General features: G+C 42.9%; 1 protein-coding gene across 2 annotated transcripts in view; it reads right to left on the bottom strand.

Moving 5' to 3' along the window:
• The window catches only part of CHID1 (chitinase domain containing 1), a 114,195-nt gene that overhangs the window by 29,375 nt on the left and 57,080 nt on the right, over positions 1–27,740 (bottom strand). Inside the window, exons 8-9 of one of the 2 annotated variants that reach the window (XR_008933366.1) lie at positions 22,602–22,703; positions 20,658–20,806 (exon numbers count right to left, since the gene is read on the bottom strand). Coding sequence is in view for 1 of the 2 variants with exons in the window: in XM_056851473.1 (XP_056707451.1) it covers positions 20,651–20,806; positions 22,602–22,703 (258 nt within the window). In the remaining variant the exon portion in view is untranslated. Of the gene's footprint in view, positions 1–20,650; positions 20,807–22,601; positions 22,704–27,740 lie in introns of both variants that reach the window. The other variant, XM_056851473.1, reaches the window with a different exon arrangement.

Below are 27,740 nucleotides of genomic sequence, written 5' to 3'. Positions count from 1 at the left end.
CCCCTATATTTCTGGCTATATCTGTGAGAAACTGACATGCAAACTCCAACAAGGTATTTAAGCATCACATTCCTGCATTGCTTAATAATTAAACTTTTGGGAACTCATAGTGGTAGCATCAAAGCTTATAATTTATAGTTTATAGCAATGACTTTTGCATGCTGGTTGCTCAATTTTAACTGTAAAAAGCATTGCTTCTTCTAACACTTCAGCTAAAAGCTTGGCCATTCATTCATTTTTTAAATCACACAGGGAAAGGTTTTTAAAAACATGTCTTTTAACTTTTCCACAGATCCATAGGTATAGTGGGCCTTACCTCTATGAAAAAATGATCTGCTGGCCAAGTCTGCTTTTCTCTACAAGGATCATTCAGAAGTTAGCAAAACTCCAGGTGCCCAGTAGTCACCGGCACCTAAAAAACTGGGCCAAGTTGTATTCTGGGTTGCCTACAGAAATCAAGAAAGCACGTTTCCCCTCCTTCTAGAAAATCTTACTGGCTCCAGTGTTCTGCAAACATTTGTACATTGCTGATTCATAATGTTATTCCTGGGTATCAGAGGGCCAATTTTACACAGCACTTTTCTTCAATGTGTGAGCCATCTTGACCTGACCACATGGCTATACATAGTGTACATGGACACAGACAGGAACGATGCCAGTGATCACAGACAGTGGAAAAAGCAAATACCAGGATGTGAGAATGGATACAAGAAATAAACACAGCTGGTTCACACATTACGTTTTTATATGGGTCCCCAGACAGCCAAGGGCGAGGCAAGGACTTACAGGAGGTTAAAAAAGAGCAATGCTTTGGTAACTGATTCTTTGTAGAACCATGCTGAAAATCCAAACTGTAAGTTCACCCTTACTCTCCAGTCAGTAAAAGGAGCCCTGTGGTGCAGAGTGGTAAGCTGAAGTACTGCAGTCTAAACTCTGCTCACGACCTGAGTTCAATCCCGATTCCCGAAGGAAGTTGGTTTCAGGTAGCCGGCTCAAGGTTGACTCAGCCTTCCATCCTTCCAAGGTCGGTAAAATGAGGGCCCAGCTTGCTGGGGGTAAAGGGAAGATGACTGGGGAAGGCACTGGCAAACCACCCCGCAAACAAAGTCTGCCTAGTAAACGTTGGGGTGTGACGTCACTCCATGGGTCAGGAATGACCTGGTGCTTGCACAGGGGACGTTTACCTTTTACCTTTACTCCAGTCAAAATAACTAGAATTGTGTGAAATCAGGGAATACTGTGCTAGATTTAGTTTCTTCTGTAGATGTTGATGGCAAATATTTCTGGATTGTAGGTATTACTATTTGCTATGTCTTTTGGAAGAGAGCCAGCATGGTGAAATGGTTAAAGGTATAGACTAGGACCTGGGAAATCCAGGGTTTGAATCCCCACTTGTGCCAGGGAAGCTTGCTGGCTGACCTTGGGCCAGTCGCACACTCTCAAGCCCTGACCCTGGCTAGTATTTGGATGGGAGACCTCCAAAGAATACCAGGGTGACATGGAGGCAAGCAACGGCAAACCACCTCTGTCCCGCGCTCGGGCAAGCCCGACGGCAGGACTGCAAGACAGCCCACTTACCGGGCAGGAACCCTGGTCACCCCCGGCCGAGGGGACAACGCCGACTGCTCCGCTGGCCGGGGCAGCCCAGGAGGACCCAGCAGCACGGCAGGGAAGGGCGGAGCCAGGCGCCGCGGCCACACCACCCCGGGGCGGTGGGGAGCACGAACCGTCGGGGCCCGCGGCTACTCGCCTAGCCCCAGCCTCGCACATTGGAGGTGACAGGCGGGGCAGAGCCGGAGAAGCAGGTGGGTGCTAGCGGGGGAGGCGGGGCAGAGAGAGCTGACGAGAGAGAGGGAGAGGAACAGATGCTGCCAAGGGAGGTCTTCTGGAGCCCCGGCAGGGCAGGACAGGAGGTTCGGGAGGGGGCGGAGCCAAGGGGGGCCTGGCCCATATAAGCCGCAGGAACGCGGAGGCCGAGGAGGAGGAGGCTGTCTGTTGGGGAACTTTGACGCGGAAGCAGAGACCAGCCTAGGGGAATAGAAGAGGGGACGTTCCCCCTCCTCTCCCGTTCTGAGGCCAAGGAAGCACCTGCGGACGAGGGCCGGCCAAGTCACGGGGCCAGAAGGCGGGCCCTACAGGACGGCTCCTCACAACCTCCGAATGTCTCTTACCTTGAAAACCCTATGGGGTCGCCATAAGTCAGATGTGACTTGATGGCAAAAAAAAAAAGTATTTTGGAAGGATTTTAAACCCAGCATCTGTACCTAACATCTAAAAACCTTGCAGTAACTGACAGATGACAAGCTATTGACTATTGGCATTTGATAGTATCAAACAGATAGTTAAAATTTCATTGTTGGCATGCAGGTGTACCAATTTCCCTTTGACAGCAGTATACGTTAGTAAATTTTACATTAATTTCATTCATAGACCCAAACAAGCAAATACTGATGTTCAATTTCAATTGCACAGTCTGAATAAGACCAAGTGTGGCCGTGAAAATCTTGCGCAGTTTTAAGATTGACTGCATGTCAAGGTTTTATGAAATTTTGTTTCAAACTACCGAAGAAATTATACACAGGCAACAGCAGCACTTGGAATTCTCAGCAGTACAAATTTTAAAAAATAACTCTGAAAATTAGCTTTTAAAGTTTATTTTTAGTGCTCTTACCTTCACTATTATTCACTAATTACGCTACAGAAGCCCATCTGCTAACTACAGATTATACCCATTAGGCTTAAAGTTTCAGTTGAAGTGTGTTTTAGGAAATATAATTAGTATATAGAGTTACAGACATAGTAAGTGTGCCTGAAAACATAGGCACATTTATGACTCATCTGTATGCATAAGGATTTAGCCCTGTAATTTCCATGTTGAATATTTCTTGGTGATCAGGCTTCACTGATTGATGAACATAATTTCCATAATGAATTAGAAGTAAACATAAAAACAAATGCTACATAGCTACATAGTTACAAATAACGGGAAAAATAAATTAACAAACCTACTTTATGAACCTCCAGAGACACTCAGATTTTTGTTAGGAGATCACTCTGCCCAAGACTAGCATAAGTCATAGAGCTTTTGGCCCAAAATCTGCCACTCCGAGCTCTGTGCATGGTAACAATACACACTATACCTTAATATCCTGAAACACTGTTGAAACATTAAAGGCACGTACATTGATTGAGCAGATTAATCTATATTAAAATATCTTCAGCTGTGAAAAGGGAGAAAAAAATCCCGATGGAGTCTCAGGAACAAACATTTGTTTCATAAATGATCATTCAACGTCAACATTTTTGTAGCACACTGCTTTAATCAGCTGTGCAAATGTAAGCAGGTAGGACAAGAAGAAGCGCAGGAACAGAAGACAGGAACAGTGATAGATGCTGAAAACGTTTCTGCAGGATATGGTTAGTACACTCACTTATCTAAATTCCATCAAAGGTACTACCAGCTGAGATGCCATCAGAACACAAATGGGACGGGATTCCACAGTAGAAAACAATGTAAGGATATAAGAAGGGAGGAGTAAACTGGAGGAGCAAAAGTATTCTAGCAGTAAACTCTTTAGACCATACCTTCTGCTTAGAAGAGCCTCAACTGGCAGTTATCTATTGCACAATATATCTTTAAATCACCAGCCTGATTCTCTCATAGAAATCGTAAAATTAAAGAAAATTACTCATACTGACAAGGAGTCTGATCCCATGGGCCTTGTAGTATTAGCTGTGTATTAGTGTGTCCCTGCACAGGGTGTACATGTAGGAGATCTACTTAGAGAAGCCAGGAGCTTCCCAGAAGAAGAGTTCATCTTGTGTTCTGGAAGCATTGCCTTCAGTTCCAATAACATTGCATATACCTTGTTTGCATTGCTGCCTCAGTGAAGAGATACAGCATTTTGCAGGGGAGAGGACCAGAGCCATATGCACAAGGAATAAAGCAAGTTACAGTAGAAAGCTCACAGCATGCAACACAATGAACTGCTCATTAAACTCAGTAAGAAAGAGGGCCTCTTTGTTTATGCTTTTGTGCTTGGTGCCCCATCCCAACATCTCTACTTGCATATTCCTAGTTCTTTAGGCATTGGGGCAGAGTGGTATAGCCCAATGTATCATGCTTTGATGTATGAGATCTGTGTTCTCTCACTGGGTCTGATATACTCTTGATGGTGTACCACAATTAGCTGCAGAGTTAGTTGGAATTTTATCTTCCACTGTAGCTGTGTGAGCAGATGGAGAGGACAGGCAGTCATCTGGTATTCTACATGGGCACGAATGGGAATACTTATTTTTTATTATTATATTTTATTTTTTATTTTACTTTATTTATATCCTGCCTTTCTCTTCAATGGGGACCCAAAGTGGCTTGCATCATTCTCCTCTCCTCTTTATCCTCATAACTCTATGAAGTAGGTTAGGCTAAGAGTGTATGACTGGCACAAGGTCACCCAGCAAACTTCCATGGCAGAGTGGGAATTCAAACCTGGGTTTCCCAAATTCTAGTCTGACACTTTAACCACTACAGCATGCTGGTTTAAAATGACAACACTTCTTTTTCAAATGTCGTGTTATACCACACTGCTGGGGATGGGTCTGACCAAAATGAGCATACTGCTGCTCCTCCCATGCCATGCAACAAAGAAAAAGAAAGAAAGAAATGAAAATAAGAAAAAAGAAAAGAGGGAAGGAAAAGGAAAGAAAGGGGAGGGGAGGGGAGGGGAGGGAAGGGAAGGGAAGGGAAGGGAAGGGAAGGGAAGGGAAGGGAAGGGAAGGGAGAAAGAAAGAAAGAGAGAAAGAGAGAAAGAAAGAGAGAAAGAAAGAGAGAAAGAAAGAAAGAAACAAACAAACAAACATATTAGAGACCAACAAGATTTTTGGGATATGAGCTTTCAGAAGTCAAAGCTCTCTTTGTCAGATACGAATTGGAATGGCGATTCCTGAGTCCCTATATCCTAGTCGGAAGGTGGGAGGGGTGTTGCAAAGAAAGGAGTCAGGATGCAGAGGTGCAATGGAAGACGTAATCAGCTTGATTACAGCGGGAGGAGAAATGCTTAGGGCCAAAAAATTAACATACGAAGTGAGATAGGAATCCTATGTTCCTATTCAGCCCTGGGGTGTGTGTGTGTCATTATTCTGAATTTGTGAATGAACTCCAGTACACCTATCTCATATTGAAATCTCCCCTTGAAGCTACTCTGAGGACTGCCACTCTTAGGTCAATTGCCAGTGTTATATATGCCATCAAGTGCCAACAAAGCCCTTCCCCTCTTGACTTCCGACAAACACATGAGTCCCTATGCAAAAGAATAGATGGGAATAAATCTGACGTCAAAAATCACAACATTCAAAAACGTTTAATCTTCCAGCACATTCCATTGCTGAGCTGCTTGCTTTACACAGGGTGAAAACTGCCCCTTGCTTGGGCCCAGCAGGGGTGTGGCGGTGATTCTGGGCCCCATTTTAGGCTTTTAAACAGGGACACAAAATAACCATGATTGACCCCTGAGGAAAGGAGATACCTTTTGGTCAAAGGCTGGAATTTTTTTAATTTGGATCTCTATTATTTGGGCTATTGGTCTTCTCCCTTTCTCTTATGCACGCACAGGTCAGGTTTTCCATATGAACAACGGCACAGACAACAGATAACAGAATACAAGTAAAATATACTCAAAAGTGATATTGGAAGAAAGCTATCATTAACCTAGGGTTGCCAGGTCCCTCTTCTCCTCTGGCGGGAGGCTTTTCTGTGTAAGTGCATGTGTAAGTGCATGCGCCGATGCGCGTGCATCACTTCTGGTTTAGAACCGGAAGGGCCGCCTCGCAAGGGGCCTTATACCTCTTAGTTTGAGTGCGCTCGTGCACCCTCAGGTGGTCGGCGGGCAGAGGGGTCAATTGCCAGGGGTTTGCCCGGCACCTGGCAACCCTACATTAACCAGATATGTAAGAACAATTTAAAATTGAATGAAAGTATTCTGCAAATTACGAGAAAAAGGATCTGCTTTTTCTTTTTAACCCTTGTGTTAATCACTTCGTTATTTCTATAGGAACATGTTTGCTGTGGGATTTTCAGCACTGATGTTTCTAATGTGAGATTAACAAAACTAATTATATGCCACAGTGAAATATAATGGCGCTATCAGGGTGTTCCCCTCCCCCCCAAATACTTGGCTGTGCTACAGCATACATTATTTATGGTTTCCATCCTGCGGTCTATTTCTTGTTCCAAATGTTAAGTGATTGGGGAACAAGTCTGCCCCAGAAGCGTAAGAGATGCACCGCCACCCAAAACAATGGGCAAAGGCCAAATCAGATTAAACTTCATTAACATTGCTCACGGCCACGGCGAAAACTAATGACTGAGAACTGCAAAGATCTGTAAGACAGAAAGGAAAATTCAGTTTCAGGCTTGCAGCATTTTATTATGCATATATTGTTCTTAATGGCTCGTGAGAGAAAGAGCCCAGCAAGGACTAAGTGGAGAAATGCCAAACATTTTATTGAGCGTAGATGACGTGAGTAAAAGTTGTTTCTTTGTCCCGCTCTCTGCGAACCTGAATTAGCCATATAAAGAAAGTATCCTTTTACTTGGAACTGCCATAAAGCAGGGTACGAAAAAGAAGCACTAAAGCCTGAAACCATGGTTACAAGTATAAAACAGTGGATCATGGAAAGGGTGGGATCACAAATTCAGAAGAATGGCTTCTGATTTGCAAACCGTAGACTGGCATGAGGCAAGTGTTAAATCTGCAGTAGGCGCTTAGAATCATCATCCAAGAAAGTCATGCAGTCGTAGAATGCAATATACTTTTGGAAATCTCTGATTTCCTTCTTTTTAATTTTATTACACAGTGAAAAGCCTTGGCTGCTAATAATTCCTCCTTCGATAATGAATGCTAACAAAACAAGCGAAAAGGACAATGGCACAGTAGAACACTCTTCTAAACACAATGCAAGTAATTATTACTAGCAATGAACTGGTACGTACATGTTCATTGCTCAAGAACATACATAGCAAAATAGGAGAAACATATTTTAATGCAAGAAAGATGGCAAAGATATAATAGTTAATAAAAAATGATTCATATAATTGATCCTAGCAAACCGAGAAAGTTAAAAACATTATATTCATATCCTTTAAAAGTTAATCCTTTTATAATCTTACACAATGACAGAAAGATTAGATAGTAATTATTTAAAGAAGATATAATAGTAGGGACGAGAAATGCTATTTGACAATTCCTCATATTGAGAAACTACATCTGAAGAAGCCGTCAGATTATTTTAAAATAATGGTTCTTTCCCTCAACCTCCACATCTGAAGTACCGAAAATTCCACAGGACATGTTTCATCTTATTAAGGAAAATCCTAAATAAGGATAATGGTTTTTGTAACAACAATATTATAGCCACTGTCTTCCTCACTAGAACACAATTTGAATACTATAAGATTATCATCCTACAAAGCATTGGGAGCATAAAATTACTTGATTCTTAGTTTTTATATTCAAGGGATTAGACAGGTATTCTTAAAATTTTCTGGTTTCAGAAGAGTTTTCAAATCAATTTTTAATAAATTGCCACTAAACATTAAAAACAGACAAACCAGATACTTCTTTAAGCTTTACAGAGCTGATTTAATTACCTTGAGAGGTTTTAAATTAAGAAAATAACTTCATTTCCCCATTAAAATAGAAATTGTGCATGCCATAGCTAAGTACTGTGCTAACAATGGTCTTTGACAAAACATGGTGCAGCTTTGCTTGTTTTCAACATTCAACAATGAGCTATTGAAAATTATTACTAAAGAATACATTAAGGTAATTGTTCTTTTCAAACACTTAAGTATATGGGTTATTTGCAGACCTAGTGCCAATTTTGGAGGCGCGCTGGGAGCCATCTCCACATGCAGTCCCTACTAATTCCTACCTATGACACCATCCCCCCCACCATTAGATACACGGGCACGTAATTGAAGACACTGAAGACTGTCGCTGGATGAAAATGGCCACAACTTTTATTCAGTTACAGCAACGAGGCATTGGCATGGCATAGGGGCATGATCATTGCCACAAATCAACAGCCTGTTGGCTGATGTGCTTTTCTCCCAGCCCGCCTGCTGGGAACATATTGAGATGGCAGTATCTGGATCCCACTTGGACGGAAACCAGCTGTGTGCTCCACTGCCACTTGGTGGTAGGCCCTTCTGACAGCCCCCTGAGCTGGGACTTGTCCCTTACAGCTCCTACTGGCATGTCCCGTCCAGGCCTCCACCAAAATCCCTTATTGGGATCCTTGTTGTGGGGAAAGGAGGCACTCAGGTCAGCTTATTCCCCAAACAGGATCGTGCCCCATGCCAAACCACCACAAGAGCCAGACGGGTCCGCCCCCTGCCAGGACCCTGCCGACTCCCGCCAACACCTAGTGCTGTAACCATACCTTCAGGCCATGGCAAATATCAGGTAGCCAGACGTCCATCCCCCATGACGATAAGTGCCAGGGCGTCCCAACACATGCTGCATGGTTCCTTTTAAATGTACGCACCCGTGTCTGTTGCATGCCCTTTACGCTCTTTCTTAGCTGCCTTGGTGCCTCTGCCCACCACTGAATCTGGCTTGATTAGTGAAAAGACATCGACACAGCAGCCATCTAAAATCTTCTCTCGTATTTTGCGGGAGAGATGCAAGCCAGGAGGGTTCTCCTCTTCCCTGTAAGCGGAGAAAAACCTACCCTTAGCCTGGTGCTTAGTGGGCTCCCAAACCGCTGTAGACTCGCTTTCCTCATCAGAGCCCCTTCCTCCACCCTCCTTCTCAAGGCCCAGGCTGGTAAACTGGGCACCTTAGCAGCAACCCACCAATATCTGACGGGCGCGCTGTCTGATTCCTCCTCAGATGAGGACTCGCCTGTGGTTCCACCGCTGTCTGAATCCTCGTGATGCCTTGTCCCTTTCCTCTTTCCCTGGTGTCTCTGCTTACGAGCCCGCTTATGCTCCTGCCATTGCCTTGTCCTGGAACCCAAGCGACTGGAAGTACAGCTGCCTGAGCTGGAGGAGGGGGAATCCCTTCTCTTCCCCCATTGGGACCTGCCCTGCAGGTGACCCCCCCACAATACTGATGCTGCTTTCTCCTTTGAGCTGGACGCCGCTTCAGGTGTCTTGCCTGCTTTTAGCTGCCCCACTTCATCCACCAGGCGCTCCGCTGACTCTCCCACCACACACACCCCTGGCCCAGGCCCTGCAGTGAGTGCCCAGTGGTCTTGGTGGGCTCAGGGCACCAGGCAGTCGCCTCCTTTCCTTGTGAACCAGGTGGCCTTCTAGCCCTGGGTGCCAGTGCCTCCTGTTTTCCGGGGGGGGCATCATGTTCCCTGGTATGGGGGTACCCCCCTCCTTGGTGAGCTGGCTTGGCCTTCCCAGCCTTCATCTTAAGGGGAATGATCAATCTGCCCTTAGTATGAATGAAAAACTTGCCCCCAAAGTGAGCCTTGCCTGGCTGACCAAGACCCACCAGCCGATAAAGCAAACAAAGAAACAAACAAATTGGGGGTGGGGGTTGCTCAGTCAAAGCACCCTGATTTCAGCCAATGAAAAGCGGGTGTCCTATGAAAACTGGCCCCCAGTGATATCAGCAAAGCGGGGGGGGGGAGGTTGCTGTGAAGACCCTTACCGCCAAGTGAATCAGCCCAAGAGCAAGCCCCTCTGTGCTTACGTTACTGCTGCTGTTGCTGCCAAGGATGTTAAAGTGGCATGGATCCAGATCAGCCATATCCAAGGAAATACTCATTTTATGGCTAGGCAGGGTTGGTTGAAAGATATTTTTGGTCTGAACTGCTGGGGAGGCATGACTGGTGGGTTCCACTTCTCCCAACCAAGTTGACAGCACCAGGAGAAAAGTGAGCAAAGTCATGATATGGTTCATGGAGACAGCTGGTAGCTCCGTAATTATCCATCCAAATATTTTGTTCAGGCAGGCTGACCTATTCAGGGCATACGGTGTCTTGCTGGGGGACCTGTCTTGCTGGTGACAGAAGGTTTGGCTCCACAGGATTTATGATGCCATTCTTTCTTGGTTGCAGCTATAGGAGCTTTGGCGGGAGCTGGGACAGTACCTGTCCAGCTCTGGTGGCCGTTTTAGCCTTTGGGCTGGATCTATTGGGGGGAGGGCTAGGCCTGCATGCTCGCCTCCCCCAGGTTAGGACCCCCTCAAGGGATCCTGGGGGTCAAGGCCTGTAGTGGTGTGCCCAGCTTGGGGGCTGGTGCCTGTCCAGGTGGTAAGGGAACCAGACAGAGGTCCACTTGGCTCACCACTCCTGGTTTTCCCCCACCTCACGGGTTAGGGAAGATTCCATCGGCCAACAGGCAAGTCACCTGATATCTGGATCCATGCCCTGCCCATACTCCATCAATTGTAATCAATAAAGCTGTGGCCTGCTTTTACTCCACCCAGTTCTTGAGTGTTCCTTATCGCCCCTTTTCCCTCTTCGCCACCTCTCCCCACCCCTAGAACCACAATAAGATAGCATGCTGCATTACTTGCATTAAATGCTATTTTCAGTTCTTCATAGTGGAGGAATACCACAACATCCATGCTTGGAATTTTAATACACCTGCATTAACCTTAATCCACATGAAGCATCTGATCTTTGTTCTTGCACTCCAGCTTGCTGAAAAGCTTTTGCTTTCACTGACACCATACAGGTAATTGCTGGTCTATTGACTGGGAATAAAGATTAGCCAAGTGACTGGATAACACGAACGAAAAAAATCTTTCAGCATTCATGTTAGCCTCCTGGTATCTCTGCTGGAGATAAGCAACCAGCAACACAAAGCAAGTGAACACTCCGACAGAACAAGCACAGAAGCATGGTGTTTGCAGAAAGCCACTAGAGGAAACATTTTGCAATGCAAGCCAATTGTTCCATGCTGTCCTGTAAACATCCGTTATACACCTTGAAGCTATATCCACTCTGACAACTATGTTTAAAATGTTTAATATCAATGTTTCTTTTAAGGAACTGTGGAAATCCCTTCTCTTAGAGACAGCCAGAGCTCTTAAAGACAATCTTCAGATCCTCAGAACTAGAATTTGAATTTCAAAAACTACTGTGCATTTGAAAGAAGAAACTAAAAGATTCAAAACACCACACAATCAGTAAAATGGGCTTTAAGGGTTCTCTAAAATAGTGTGGGATAGTAGTTTTCAAAAACACCATACTGAGATTTGGGACTAAAAAAACCTAAGCCTGGATAGTAGACAGCTAAAAATCAGTAACTGGTGGGCATTTGCTGTTTCTCTTCTCTAAAGTTAATTTGCTTATATCCATTCACTAAGTGATCATGGATTTAAGGCTCCTTTATGCAATAAGACCTTACAGTCATAAAAATCCTTCTTGTCTTAATATTTTAGATTTAAAAAAAACATATTTTGCAGACATGAAGGATAAATGTCTCTCTCTTTTTCTTTTTTCACATTTCAGAAGTTTTCAGTCCAGGGCATTGTTACTCAGCTACTGGATGAGGCAACAGGCCAATAGCAACATTCCAAGGAGGCAGAATGGAAAAGTGGAATTTAATTTCTGGCTTGGATCCAACTGAGTATTTCCATGGACAGAATGGTTTCAAGGGGCATTTGGGGTGGCCACACTTTGGAGATGGAAATATACTGACGGATCCAAGCAATAGTCTCCTAAAACAATAGCAGCAAGAGCTCTCACCAGTGCCACATTACAAAGTCTTTTGAAAATGCCTTTGACTTGAAAAAGAAGCTTTTGAAAATGCCTCTGACTTGAAAAAGCAGCTTAGGCAGATCATGAGAGGGAGGGCATCTTAGCCATCTTCTGGGCATGGAGTAGGGGTCACTGGGTGTGTGTGGGGGAGGCAGTTGGGAGTTTCTTGCATTGTGCAGCGGGTTGGACTAGATGACCCTGGTGGTCCCTTCCAACTCTATAATTCTAAGCTTGCGGTTTATAGTAGAGGGAAAGGGACTGCTCTGGAGTGGGATGAAAGGAGGCCCCACAGAACACACAGAATCTCATACCAACATTACCTGGGAACATTGACGGGTAGGGACTGCAGAAATTGGTGCTGCATGGTACTCTAGGAATTTCCCAAATCTCTATGGTTAAAAACATAGATATTTGGGAAACCCTTAGTGTGTTACATGGCACCATGACATCGCACAATGTCAGTTTTCTTCCCTTTTTTGCTCCCGCTGCTCCATCAAGCAGCAGTGGCAGCCCAGGGGCAAGAGGTTCTCCATCTCCCAAACCAGCTAAAGTTGGACAAATCTAGTAATCACTTCACACTGGAACCTGCCATAAATGAAGATGTCCTTTCCTTTAATGGCATGGCGTTATTGGCCGAAACCATGGCCAAAACCAATAATGAAGATGTCAAAATAATCCTCAGGTGATCAGAACCAGAGCAATCTAACAGTGAAAAGAAGAGGTCAAGGACGCTTAAACAAATGTCAGAATCTGACACTATTTTCATCCTGAACGGTAGAAAGACAGACAGACTCACCAACCACAGGAATATAGACTGTAGTAATTAACATGGTTTGCAGTGGATGTAGAAGAAAGATGTCAGATAAATAAAATACAGCAGCTACTGATTTGCTCTCTGCGGGGCATCCATTTGATTGAAACTTTACAAGTTTTAACAGTAACTGCACAGTGAGATACACCTTCAGTGAATCCTCTGAACTTCAGTGTAGGCAAAAAAACAACAACAACCCCCCAACCAACAAGCCCACCCCCAACCAACAGGCCAAGGCCTGCTGGCTTCTAGCAAAATTTAGAAAATAAGCCCCAAAATGCAACAACTAGTTTAAAAGGAAAAAGATGGTATCTCAAACCCTTCTATGTCTTCTCCAGGCAGCAGGCAGGCAGGAAATCCAATCCAAGCAGCAGGTTGTAATCCAGCAGGTCAGGATGAGGCACCAGGACGCAGGGGGAGAATCAGGCAACAGGAGCTAAAGCCAAGCTTTGCCACAAAACTCTCTCAAACCTCAGTGAGGAATGGCCTGGTTTGGGAACCAGACCAGCTTTTATAGTCTTTGGCCAAGCACAGAAAAGTTTGAAAATAATTCCAGCCAAAAACATCTTCTGTGATTGGCCAAAGAACACTGTTCTTCCTTACCTGGGTTCCTATTGGCCACTGAGAATTCCTGACCCTCCTCCCTCCCCCTCTCTAGGTTGTCCTCTGTTGCAATCCAGGTAGACTGCACCAGCTGTCTTTGCCATTGGCCCCATGGGAAGCTCCAGTGAGCCTTCCTATTGGCCACTCCAAGATGCCTGCTCCCTCCCTCCTGCTGCCCTGTAAACCACCCAGGGGGCAGGATTATGAAGAAAGGAGATAGCTCTCCTTTAAACGCAACAAGGGCCACAAAATGGAGACTCCGCAGATCCCGAAAAAGCTGAATAATTGTTTGCATGTGTGTTTCGGCTTTTTTGGGAATCACTTAATCGGCTTTGGGCAGATTCCCAGGTTTGGGTATTCGGTCAACCCGAAACCTGAATATTGCCAAAACGGCTACTTTTGGGGTTTATTTTCAGTTCAGGTATATTGATACGCACAACCCTATTGGGGAGCAAGAGAAAATGAAGAGTATGTCTGACTGAGTGAAGCTGTGGCGAAGAGCAGCTTAAAGCTAAATGGAAAGAAAAGTCAATTTGTAACAGAAGATATCAAATACTGGAATATAGAAACAGGTCAAAAGTTCAAGGGAAAAGAACATTTGTAACCTCCACTTTACTTTCTTCAGTGTTATGTTCAAACCATAAATAAAAGTTAACTTGTTTGTTTAACCCTGTGGCTTCTGCCTCAGAGAAAGAAACAAACACGCAAACACGAGAAAATCTTGGTCTATACATCTTTTAGGATATGAATAAATGGTGGCAGTGTGTGAATGAAAGAGTGCATGAGCCCCAACCCCAATAACTCAGGGAAGTGTTTGAGTGAGGGCCTGTCATTAAAGGGGGCTGGGCTACGCTATCTGCTGATGTCTCTGAGTCAGAAAGAAGACCTGACAGGTGAAATGGTCATAGCTCTCTAGGGATTTTAAAAGAGATGACAAAGGCAGCGACATGTGTTGGCTTGACCCACTGGTAACCCTGCACATGAAAAAGAGAGGTTGCGGAGGGTGGCAGGCACTCTGTGTGAATGGAGAAAAAAGGGGGCATCACAATCTTTCTTGTCTGTTCACAGCTCCACCGGATTCAGATTTGGCCAAATCTACTACTAGAATATATGACGAGTGGGAACCTGCAAGGCCTTGCAGATGGCATATTGTTCCCCGGCTAATATTTCCTCTTTCCTGAAAGCACCTACAGCCTCTCCCCTTTTTCTGCTTCCTTCTCTCCTTCCATCCCAACAGCCAACATACATTTAACTGCCCCCATTTTCTGCTTTCCCTATCTCTGCCCCAGCAGCCTTTACTTAAGAAAACTATGGCACAGTTGCGTGGTGCTGTCCACTGGGCCAGGCTCACTTGCACGGTAGGAAACCCTCAAGGACTTGCAGGGGGGGGACATCACTTTCCCCTGTATCCCCCTCCCCACACTATTTCCACTGTCCCTGCCTCATTCTCTCCAGAATCCCTGGCCACTCTGACCTGGAGGAAAATTGCTTCCTGACCCCAAAGTGGCAATCAGCATTACACTGGGCATGTAAGAAAGGGTCACAAGAGCCAAGCACTGACTCATCCCCTCCTGCCTCTCCCTCTCATGATTTGGGTAAGTTCACAGACTCAGCATTGCTGTGAGATGGCTAACTAACCTCTATTTAAAATCCTCCAAATAAGGAGAGCCCATTACCTCCCAAGGAAGCCTGTTCCACTGAGGAACTGCTCTGTCAGGAAGTTCTTCCTAATATTTAGCCAGAAACTGTTTTGATTTAATTTCAATTCATTGGTTCTGATCTGACCTTCTTGGGCAACAGAAAACAACTCCACATTATCCTCTATATATACTCAAAACTCCTTTTGCAAAACTCCTTCTCCAAGCTTTTCTGCTGGATCCAACCTGTGCTGCCCCCAGGCAGAATTAATAGCTTTCTAGTATTTGTAGGCTTGCAGTTCATGTTTTGTATTAGTAATGTGCAAGGAAAATAGTATTTGCCCTTTTACAAAAGTGCATGCTAGTTATTGCAGTTTTAGGAAACTCCAGTAGTCACATGTGTTCGTATTAGTTTACTGATTGGTCAGGCATAAGGCTCCAACTTGCCCAGGGAAGGGCTCTCATCAAGAAAAGCACTGCAGATCTCTTCTATTCAGGCATAACGCTGAACTGCTTAGATGCCTGTAAACTGCACAATAATGTTTTTGAGACCAAGTAGCTTCCTGTTGAACACTTATCTCACAAAGGGTCTTAACCAAAAGCTCCCTGGCCAGGAACACAACCCAAAGTGTAAACCAAGTTACTGTATACACAACCACTGATCATGGTATGTGCTTGTTGGGGGGGTTTCTTATGTTAAAAAGAATAACTGGCTACAATATTTCTATTGCTTTAGACCTCTATTAACCTCAAGATCTCACCATACATATTGGGTGTAGCAATCATGAATCCTAATAAAGTAAACAAAATATACTCCCCCCCCCCCCAAAGCAACAAGCTATCTGATACTTTGGTTATTTCATTATACATATTAAAAGGTAGCAGTGCTTTGAAGTTAACCAATCCATCCACCAGTGATTTGACTATAAATACAGCAGCCATAAACTATATTTTCAGCATGAGAACATACTTAATTACTAAATTACTTCAAGAATAGTGGAAGTGCATCAACAACTTGTTCAATTCCACAGTCAATGATGCAAATTCAGATCAACAACTATGAAAGTACTGATTCAGCACTTGCATAACAAGATGATTTAACCAAACCCCAGTGACCAAAAATAAAATCTATCTTCTTTACAACTTGGATGAACCTCAGTGCAAACAGAGTTGTTTTGGCTACATTTACTACAGACCTCAGATACACATCTTGGACTGTTTTGTAACCATCTAAAGGGTATTCTACTATCCAACAGCAGCAGTAACTCTTTTGTGAGCAAATATTCTCTTTGCCCCCTGTGTTAAATGAAGAAGAAGAAGAGTTGGTTTTTATATGCTGACTTTCTCTGCGACTTAAGGGAGAATCAAACCAGCTTACAATCACCTTACCTTCCCCTCCCCACAACAGACACCCTGTGAGGTAGGCGAGGCTGAGAGAGAATGACTTGACCAAGGTCACCCAGCTGGCTTCGTGTGTAGGAGTGGGGAAACAAACCCAGTTCACCAGATTAGCCTCCGCTGCTCATATGGAGGAGAGGGGAATCAAACCCGGTTCTCCAGATCAGACTCCACCGCTCCAAACCACCATTCTTAACCACTACACCACCATTCTTAACCACTGAATACTCATGTTTCACAAGTCAACCACTGAGCCTCAGTGAAAAAACTATTAGTCATAACCCTAACCTTTGCATGGTTTACATTAAAGTTAGCTGAACGCTATGTATACTGCCAAAACAGGTCCTATTGCATTTAAATTTTTTCACATTTAGTAATAATGCAAGCCACATATCTAAACAAATAGAAGAAAAAAACAAAAACAGTAGAATTGTGGGGGCACAAAGCGTACAAGGGGGACACATAATACTGAGGCAGATAAAACGGTTCTATTTGCACCAGCCAAGATACAACAGGGTTGTATGATCTGTGAAACAGAATCCGCCTCAATCCACGTTGGACTTCTGAAATGCATGCTTCTCCACCATTCCATCATCTCAGCCTGATTTTGAAAAATGAGTGGCTGCTTCTACCTAATATCAGTTTCCTGTGTAATTTTTTCAAAAGAGGGCCAGTCATGTCCTATTCTGATTCCTCACTTTCTGCCAGTGTTGATAAATGCCCCAGTCCACATATCCTTGCAGACAGCAGAAGGCTGTCTCTATGCTCACATGTGGAACAGAGGGATGACTCATACAGAGGATAGCGTAAGCTTAGCAGTGGGAAGTCTGAACTAATAAAGCTTGAGAAAAGCTGCAATAGACAAGCATTATGTATGGTTGCATGCTTATAAAATACACAGCCTAAAATTAGTTTCAACGTATTCTTAAATCCCCTTTATGAACAGTAATTGCTTATGACCGCAGAGAAGTGACATTTCTCCACTGGCTGATAATGAGAATAGCAAGGGTCTTAACAGGAACTGAACAAGGACTCAAGAGCCAGCAACATTGGCTCTGTCTACTCACTCACTCCTATATAAGCCAAGAAATAGGCAAGATCACTTGAACCTCCTCCTCCCCAATATGAACAAAGGCTCTTCTGAGTCATGTGTGCAAACCATGCGACAGACGCATGGAGTGACTGAAGTGCAAAACAAAGGGAAACCTCTGCCAAAGTCTCTATTTCTGTTCTTACAGGCAGTGGATGGCTTAAGGACCCTTATTCCTGTATCTTTCACTTGTGCAAGAGAAAAAAGCAAAGTTGCACAATAGGAGGGTGGATCAGGAGCAACATTGAATCAGAGGAGCCTGGAAGCTGGACCGAGCCACCAGTTGCCAACTCTCATCCTGGACATGCCTTGGCCATAACCCAAGAGTTGACTTCAACACTCATTGTTGAATTCAATACCCTTGAATCTATTGGAATAAGATTCAAGGTTATTGCATTCAACAAAGAGAGCTTATTCATAGCTTCATAACACAGAATGGTGAAGTACCGTTTTGTCCATGTAGTTCCCTTTGTAACTCACAAGCAAGAAGCATTGTAATTAGACATTTCTATGCAGGAGCAAGTCTCTGCCCATCCCCAGGCCTGGGCAGTAGATAAATTCAGTAGAACCATCCCTTGGTAATAAGATTAAAATGTTATAGTACGCTACAAAGTAAGCATTAATCCTGATATATGCACACTCCCCTCTCCCAGAGTAAGTAACAAAATCTGAAGGGAATCAAAGATGACCTTGCACCTTTGAAGTTCTGCTGCTGAAAGTCCAACTACTGAAACAGACTGGTCCCGCTACTCCAACAAAGAGCCGCTCTAGAAATCGTACTAAAATCCTGATAGCTGCATCAATATCATTCTCCCCACCCTTAATAGTTTTATTCAGTGCCTACACATGCCTTACCTTATAGGACTAAAATCAGAGAGTGAATGAGAAAATATAAGAACGCCACTCCATCTAGCCAACTGCCCTCACCAAACCTAATTCACTATTATTTTTAAAACTGCTACTGCATCACATTATCTTTGGTATCCATTTCATTTACCCAGTGCAAGTTGTGCCTGGAGCATGCACCCCTATCGCCCCACTCTGCATGCTACTGTGAATAAGTCACACAGAATGATCCTCTAGGTACATCCCTGACACTCCTAAAAATGTCTCTTTCCCAAAATCACTGAAGCCACCCCTTTAACATGCTTCAACGGCATAATTTTCAGGGAAGATCTCACCTCTAGCCATTCTAGGTATCACTTTTTATTGCCTATTATTTACAGCATGGCAGGCAGCCAATAAAGCTCTCGGTGGAATTCTAAATCCGTACAGACTTCGCGAGGCATCTTCGTCTTTGAATAATAGAATTCAATGTCAAACCTCTTAGGTGTCTCCGCTGACAATTTATTACATCACATCTTCTTCAGTGTATAAACTGATATAAAAGACTCTCAAGATTCTTTCAAAGGAGTTTGAAGAACACAGCCACAGCCTTATTTCAGAGCAAGTCTTGAACACATTTCAAACGTCTTCATTGGCACAGAAAAAATACATCTGTAGTTGTGCAAATCTGTGAAGTCTTTCATGCGCTTAACTGTAGAAGGGAAATGTGTAAGGGCTGTTCTACTTAACAGTAAAACCTGCAAAGGTTTTGCTTTTTAAAAGTTGGCAATCAGGAAAAGCAGCTTTTGGATATTTCATGTATGCAAACAGAATATCATGCAAATTGAGGGCATGAATTTGTGTTTACATAACGCTGGTTACAGAATTTTTATCAGGGAGCGGTGATAAACCAGGTAAGACAAAGCACAGATATTTCTAAGGAAGAGCAATCTTAAGCTCAAGGGTGCAGTACTGCACTAGGCCCTGGTATTAAAGAGAACAGGTGTTCACAAGGTATGGCTTCTAAGCCCATTCTACAATAAAATATCTTCTGGCCAATGCATTTTAATGAGTAGGTATGCTCTGATATTCAGCTGGATGAATCTATACTTAAAGCTTAATTTTATCCACTGCAAAAATAATTCTCCACATCATTTAAGGTCCCTCCATGCAGGGAGTACAAAAAAAATTGAAGGATTCCACAGCATTTTCCCTTAGTGCCGGGCTTCCTTCCAAACTTATTCAATTTGCGTCTCCATTTACATATCACCCTGTGCATTTCACGGGCAGGCATACTGGACAAGGGGAGGCCAAAGGCTGCACAGGGTGTCTGGGTAGAGAAGCTAGGAAACTGAAGCAGGGAGGCAGTAGAAGTGGCAAAGGAGTAGTGGGACAAAAATAATGGACCCTTCTTTATTGTCCTCAGTTTGATGTAATTCGTCACAATCTACTCGATCCTATTGTAACTAATATGTCAGGACACTCGGAGGCCCTGAAAGTTTATTGTCTTCTCAATGACTTGTCAACCGACATAACTGAAAAAGCAGCTGTTTTTTTTAAGTTCAGTAATCAAAAACAGATTGGTTAAGGTTAATGATTGATGGTGTCCAATATTCCTTGTTTTCCTATAGCTATTCATCATTTGTATGGATCACTTATTGTATTGTATGCCAATAAGGTCTTGAATTGAATTGAATTGAAAAAGCATGGACTTGAGGAAAGTAGGGTTGGTGAACGCCGACTGGTGGGCCATGCAGAGCCCCCACAGAGGGGGTGGGGGGAAATGGCCAGAAGAGACACTGAGTTCAAGAAGAGGGACCAAGAAGAAGAAAAAAAGCTGAGGAAAAACCTCGGATAGAATCTATAAATATGAAAGACAATATGCATGCTGGACAGGTAAGCAAGCTTTGGAAGATAGGGTTGCCAATCTCCAGGTGGTGGAAAGAAAAAAGACACCACTGTGCATATACCTAAAAGGTTTGGAAATGCTACACATTTGCGTTACCCTATGTGGGAACTGGTTGAAATTTATCCCGCTTGAATTTTTAGCAAACATGCAATATGTAAGCTGGAGATATTACATGATCACTGATTTTTGAGGGACTGATGAAGAAATTTAAAGCCAAAGAATTCAAATACACATTCTGGCAAACAAACAAGCAAGCTCTTTCTCTCCCTCAGCATATCCAAGAGGGATTGTCATACCCGCTATTACAACTGATCTCCAGGAGACAGAGATCAGTTGCCCTGGAGAAAATGGCCACTTTGGCAATTGGACTCTATGGCACTGAAGTCCCTCCCTTCTCAGGCTCCACCCCCAAAACCTCCAGATATTTCCCAACATGGAGCTGGCAACCCTATTCTAAGACTAAAGAGCTACAGAAATCACAAGACCTGAGAGCTTGGGCAGGGGAAAGGGGTGACTACGGAGGGGCTGGCTTTCTCATTGATTTAAACCATCCAGGCAAACAATTAGCTAGAAGCATCTAGTAATGTACTTCTCTATAAAATGAAAGACAAGTTAATAATGCTTTCAAAAAGCTAATTATCTAAAAGCCTTGCCTGTTACCAATTACTGGTTCCCCAGAAGCACCAAGTGCTGAGTAGTCCATGCCGTAAAAATTCAACCCCAGAAGAATTTTACTTCTCCATTTTGATTCAGGATCCAGTATTTGAACACAAGCTTGCATCCAGGGCAGAGGGGAATTAGGGCCAGGCCTGTGTAACAACAAAGAAATAAAACAGAAGTCAACGAACAGATTCCCTAAAAAGACAACAGCATTTCTAATGAGTCTCTGTCCTAAGGAGATCTATAATTACCTAATCAAACCACATTTTTTGAGAGGCAAAAGATGAGAAAATTCCTACATTGCACTGATTGGTCTTTAAAAATGACAGTAGGAGTATGCATGTGATGATCTTTCAAATAAAAAATATTGTTCACCTATGCCATTTTGCATGGGATTTTCAAGAGCACATAGCTTGAGAAGGTGCAGAAAAGAGCAACCAAAATGATTAGGGGACTAGAGCAACTGTCCTATGGGGAGCGGTTAAGACGCTTAGGGCTGTTTAGCTTGGAAAGAAGGCGGCTGAGGGGAGACATGATAGAGGTCTATAAAATTATGCATGGTTTGGAGAGAGTGGACAGGGAGAAGTTTTTCTCCCTCTCCCATAATACTAGAACACGTGGTCATCTGCTTAAGCTGGAGGGTGAGAGATTCAAAACAGATAAAAGGAAGTATTTTTTCACACAATGCATAGTTAAATTGTGGAACTCCCTGCCCCAGGATGTGGTGATGGCTGCCAGCTTGGAGGGCTTTAAGAGGGGAGTGGACATATTCATGGAGGAGAGGGGTATTCATGGCTATTAGTTAGAATGGATACTAGTCATGCTGCATACCTATTCTCGCTAGTATCAGAGGAGCATGCTTATTATTTTGGGTGCGGAGGGACACAGGCAGGATGGTGCTGCTGCAGTCGTCTTGTTTGTGGCTTCCTAGAGGCACCTGGTTGGCCACTGTGTGAACAGACTGCTGGACTTGATGGGCCTTGGTCTGATCCAGCAGGGCCTTTCTTATGTTCACATACTTCAGACATTCAGAATAAAGTGATTTAAGGTGGGCAGGAAATCTTGCTGCATGACTGGAAGAGTTTGCTGCTGCTGTAAATTGTTTCTTTTCAGTATATCCATCATTGGCTGGCAGCATCTTGACATCTGCTGGTTAAAAAAGTCTGAATGTAATGCATTTTATGCAATACAAAAGGGGGGAAATGTATAGATTCCTGGGACAAGCTACTGGGTGACTTTCTTTATCTTGTGTTGCACCCTTCTAATGGACAGTGGCGATAACTAGATACAAATATTTAAGGCTGTCGTTGATAACAATGGAAATAAATGCTATTTTGGATGTATCGAGCAACTGCCAGGGCTGTTTCATAGCAAAGGAGGAGATCAGCAAACAAAGGATTACTTTCCTACTGGCCCACCTCGAGGCACAATATCGGACAGGGGGCGTTAGGTGCTTGTTAAACTTGTAAACAAACTGAAAATGCAAACAAAAATGTAATATAGGCAAGCCAAAGAGGAAAAGAAGACAGATTCTTGCTGCGCATTCTTGAAGATGTTTGTGTTGCTTCAACTTATCTAGTGGCACTAACCTCGAAAACATTTATCTTCTGATGAAACCCATTAAAGCCAGCGGCACTAGTATTTGCGCTAAATACTAGTTATCTACAATGGCAACAGAAATGGCCATTCAAAGCTGGCACTTAAACAGCTAAATCACTATCTTGTCACCAACACCGAGTACAGACTGCATTGAACTGTTCACAGCTTGGCAAGCAAACAATTTAGCTGAGTGCCTTGGCATTTTCCAGTTTTAATCCCTAATCATCCTATTACCTCTAAAGGACAATTAGCAGCTGTGAGAGGTCCAAGTATGTACACTAATGTCATAACTGCACCTCTGTGGCCCAGTTCAATAGGCTGTGTTTTCTAGTCTGGTTACCTTACCGTTGTGGTGCTGAATAATCATACGTCATAAGGCTGAAGCTGTCGACCATTGGTGCTAGTTGATAAAATTCTTTCTTCGTGAACATTCCCAACTGGTTGGTTCTTTTAAAGAGAAAGAAAAACAGAGAGAGAGAAAGAGAGAGATCATTCCGTCACCTGTTTGAAAACGCCAAGTTTGGTTCTTAGAAGAATCAGAGGCTCTGCGTCTAAATTTGAAGTATTTTAAATCCTGGCCATAAACATTTTTACTGATGCATTGCAAGTCTTTGATGAAGTCATAGTTCCCTTGCAGTACCCGTACTTAGAAACATCAGATTTATGACAGAACTCAGCCTATAAATACTGATCGTGATGCCACAAGATCAGACCATGAGTTCATAAGAGATGTTCCATTAAAATTCTTCAAGTACAATATTCAATTATTACTATTAAATATAATGTACAGTAAAAGCTTTGTTAAATGGTGCCCAGTTAACCACCATGCTGGCTGATTCTCTTGGATGGGTGCTGGATACAAATTTATTAACTAGCATATTTGGTTAACTGGCAATCCCAATTCCCTGAGGATGCCAGTTAATAGAAGTTTTACCATCTACAAACTTTATATTGACAATATGCTTTTAAATTGCATTTACCTCCTTCTTTCCCAAAGACTCGTGGCAGATCAAACCACATCAAAACAAACATGACTTTTAAAATTTACAAGTTCAGTAAGTGCTAAATTCAAATAGTGAAGAAAGCTCCAATTACAAAGTGGAATGTTTCTACTGCCCTACAACATCTCATGAAAAGTTGTCTCCAGAACCTTCAATACTAGGAACAATGTGTACTGTCTGTGTGTGTGTGTGTGTGGGGGGGGTGTGGACTGGTACAAATTCACACATGCCCCTTTGCCAGAAGTGTCCTTCCACCATCAAAAACTTTTATTCTATCCATAACTTTGAGAAAATGTATACAAAATGGCTATACTATGGTTTGCTTTGTTTGTGACATTAATAATATACTCTGGGAATTGCCAACTTTCCATGATAAATACTACACAACAAAGAAGTATTTGCTTGTGGAACTCCAGTTAAGAAATGTCTGTGCATCACAATCCTAACCTCCAGAAGAAGTTACAAGGGGAAAATTGACAAGGGAAGACCAATGTGTACTGGTCTGAGCTCTGCACCACAGCCAGCTTAAAAAAATGTATATCCCCATAAGCATCCACATGCTCATCTTCTTCTCACAGCTCAGTACTGAATGAGCCAGGCACCTGAGGAGAATGGTCTTGAGGATGCTTGTAAAAGAAGTGCAAAAGGGCCTGCCTTCAAATAAATGGCCTGTCTGCAATCACAAGATTCTGCTTGCTTCGACAGGGCAGTCTACTTTCTGTTTCATATGCATGTGCCATGTGGCAAACCAACCACAGCACTTCTAAAAAATATATATATACTATTTTAAGGAGAACAGAGCGTGGTTCTCTGATGTCTCTGCTGCTAAAAGAACTTCATAATACCTCCTGGGATTGTCTAATTTTGTCCAAAATAAGATCATCTGGAGTCTCTGTGGAAGACCCGGCTTTAACTACTGAGGCCCATATTTTTAAAATTGTTAAACAGCATTTATTGGATATGGAGCGTCAGAAGTTACTCCCCATTCAACCCTTGGTCTGCTCCCCAGCAATGTTGGGTCTCAAGAACTTAGCCGACAATATTCCCCATTATTTTCATACTCTGGACATCCCACCCCTCTGCAGAGCCTTCTCTCTTGCTAGGGTTAATGCCTTTTCTTCAAGGATGCTATATGGAAGGTATCAACAAATACCAATCCAGGAAAGGATTTGTCCCTGAGATACCTATTCCCTGGACTCAATTGATCATATTCTGTTTGTCTGTCCTCTATACGAAACACCTCGAGGGAAATGGTTAAAAAATTGGCTTCTTTCCAAATATCACCTACCTTTCCAAGTAAAACGTCAATTTTTATTGAATGATTCCGATCCGGAGGTTACTGTAGATGTTGCCAATTTTCTAGTAGATGTGATGAAAGTTCAAAAAGCCCAAAGTTTGTAATTTTTATTATTGGAATTTACTGGGCTATGTTTTTATCTTAATGACTGCATATTTTATGAACCTTCTGTAACAACTGTAATACTACTTATGCCATTAAAGGTTTTTAAGTTAAGTAAGTTACTATTTTAAGGGTAGGGGAGTCTCTTATATCCTGATTCTAAGCATATTTACTTGAGGGGGAGTCACAGCAATTCCAGCAGAGCCCATTTTCCATGTGCACACATCGCCAGAATATTTCCAATATATAAAAGGTATGCACCTTGAAATTTAGCATTTAAAAAAGAAAATATTAATAGAACTGGTTTTATTCAAGATATTACAAGATAATGGAACAGAGCTGAAAGCAAGCCAAGCAACAGTTTTTCTACTGAATGCAGGAGCAATCTGAAACGTGGATCAAATTAAACAGAGAAAAAACACATTAGGAGCATTTGGTTTACACAAATGCATTTAGAATTTTTGCTTCATTCAATTATGAGTTCCAACACTGAAATATCTAATCTAAGCAGCTATAAAAAATAAATCTACCCTTGAAATGTTCTATTATTACATTATCTTTATTTACAGCCAGGCTCCAGAGGTGCTTGAGATATGAAACTCCATTAAAAAAAAAGCAGAAGACAGGTTAAAAATATTGAACCTATTATTTTTCTTGCATAATAGATCGTTTGGGGTTGATAGATATGTGGTCTACAGCTATTTAGCCAGCAACTGCATAATGAATGTTAAACTGTACCTTGATAATGACCTTTAAATGAAGAAGCTTGATTTTTCTCTCTGCTTTTCCAGTAACAACAGTTATTAAAGAATGGTTTAGGATGCCGCTAATGCAATGATAATTTATAAACTGCATCTCAGCGTGAAAGTACCCTATGTGATGAGCCATTTAAAAAACAAGCAAAGCCCCTACAAGGAACCGGAGGGTGTGTGTGTAACTGTAGGTTACTTGGATTGACTTAGGTTGAATCTTATTTTCTGAACACACCGTTTATCTGGTTGATACTAGTATGCACCCTTTGTATAGGAGGCTAACATAGCCCAGAAAAGAATAACTAGTATGTATTCCACGACAGTGGGCTCTTTAATTTGATCAAATGTATTTGGTACAGCGTCAAATTGGAACAGAACTCCAACATAAATAGCAGAGCGGTTGTAATTCTGTTATAATACTGTTATATGTGTTGTGTGTACGTGTGCATTACAAGGGATTTTATTATACCACTGATGAAGGCCAGTGGGCTGAAACGCGTTTGGTTTGTGGTTTAAGTTTATCAACCTACATTAGTTGTTATTGTGCTTTCTTTTAATATGACTTTTAGGTTTTTAATATAGATATCGGTGCCTTAAAATAAACACATTTCTAGATATTATTTAAAGTGAATTCCTGAGAGGAATGCCTGCCCCGGTCGGGCTGCCTCCAAAGGATGTTTCGGCCCCGCCGAGACCTCCCTGTGGCATAAAAAATCTGTGCAACCCTTCATAGGGTTGCACGGGAGATACGCCACCTAAAAAGGTGGCGTAGCTCTCAAAAATAAAAAAGGGGCATTCCCTGCCTGAAAGGGCTTTGGAGGCCACGTAAAGTCCCCAGCCTGGAACCCCTCCTGGGACGCCGGTGCAGGCTTTGACGCTAATGGGGCGCCAGCGGAAGACCCAGTTAACTTCCTTGGGTGGTGCTGCCATGGCAGCGACCAGCAACAGGTGTCTGGGACTTCCCATCTGCATTTGGGCCACTAACGCTGGCGTTAGTTGCTTGGAAGCCGGCGCGGGGGGCCCGAATGCCGACGCTGTGCCTTCCTGGCCTCCTAAGGGCTTTCACCCTTCAGGCTCAGGAATGTGCTGCTCGTTTCTCTCCACCCAACCTTTGGGTACCCAGCCACATAAACAGCTACTGATGTGACCGCTATCACAGCACAACAACGATGATTTCTTACATCCCCAGGGAAATGCTGATCGCCACTTTGGGGCCAGGAAGCAATTTTCCTCCAGGCCAGATTGGTCAGGGATCCTGGAGGATTTTTTTTTTTTGCCATCCTATGGCATTGGAGTGGGGGTCACTGGGGGTGTGAGGGGAGGCAGTTGTGAACTTCCTGCATTGTGCAGAGGGTTGGACTAGACGACCCTGGAGGTCTCTTACAACTCTATGATTCTATGATCTGTAGTTATATTTACAGAAATTGTACATATTTGCTTTTTTTTGAACTGTTCTATGATAAGCATCAACATATTCGCAATGGATTAGGATATTTTTACTGTTATCTATAGTTTTGGGAGAAAGACTATACTTTTTTTTACAGCCAGTATGGTCATGTAAGGGCAGTAGCTTCAACGGGAATGACTAAGCAGACAGTTCTGGAGCTGTTTTGCAGCTAGGCCAGTTTTTCATAGCAAACAATATGGTACTCTTCCCAAACCTTGATTGGTTGTCAAAGGGCATATGTCACCGCCTCGCAGCATCATCCTCCTGATTTAGACTTACTTTGACCACATTATCTATAGGGTAATTAGACATGATAACAACTGAGGGCAATAAAAGGGCAGAAGGCTTCAGTTACTGCCACTGGACATGAATTTTAAGTAAAAAATGCTTCGTAGTGTTGAGCTGCAAAATCTGACTGTAGATTGTTTTTGTTGCTACACCAGCCCTAAATATAGTATTTGGAATTGCTGGCTTACTCTCATTGATTTCAAGAGGGATAAAGCTGGAAGGACTGCAATGGAAAAGTTACTGAAATCAGAAGAAACTACTACTTTATGTACACATTTATAATGAAAATGCCAACACTTTAAATCCAAATTCTCCCCTTTAATGGGTTCATGAATGTGATGAGTTATTCCCAACAGAAGTATAGAGTGGAAGCCACATTAGTCTGTTACAGTAAAAGTAATTAATAGTCCCAGGACACCATAAAATATTCTGGCATAGGATTTAATTGAAAAGCCTAAACTAAAGCTCAACCCCTTAGGCTTTTCCCTTGATTTTTGCTTGAGTCTGTTCCCCTTTTTCTTTTATAAGATTTAATTCACCATTAATAATAACCATTTGTATCAGATGTATCTTTTTCCACAAGGTGAGGCATTACTA

The sequence above is a fragment of the Euleptes europaea genome, chromosome 6 (genome assembly GCF_029931775.1).
Source record: "Euleptes europaea isolate rEulEur1 chromosome 6, rEulEur1.hap1, whole genome shotgun sequence".
Lineage (NCBI taxonomy): Eukaryota > Metazoa > Chordata > Lepidosauria > Squamata > Sphaerodactylidae > Euleptes > Euleptes europaea.
This window is presented reverse-complemented; position numbering and strand designations above follow the sequence as displayed.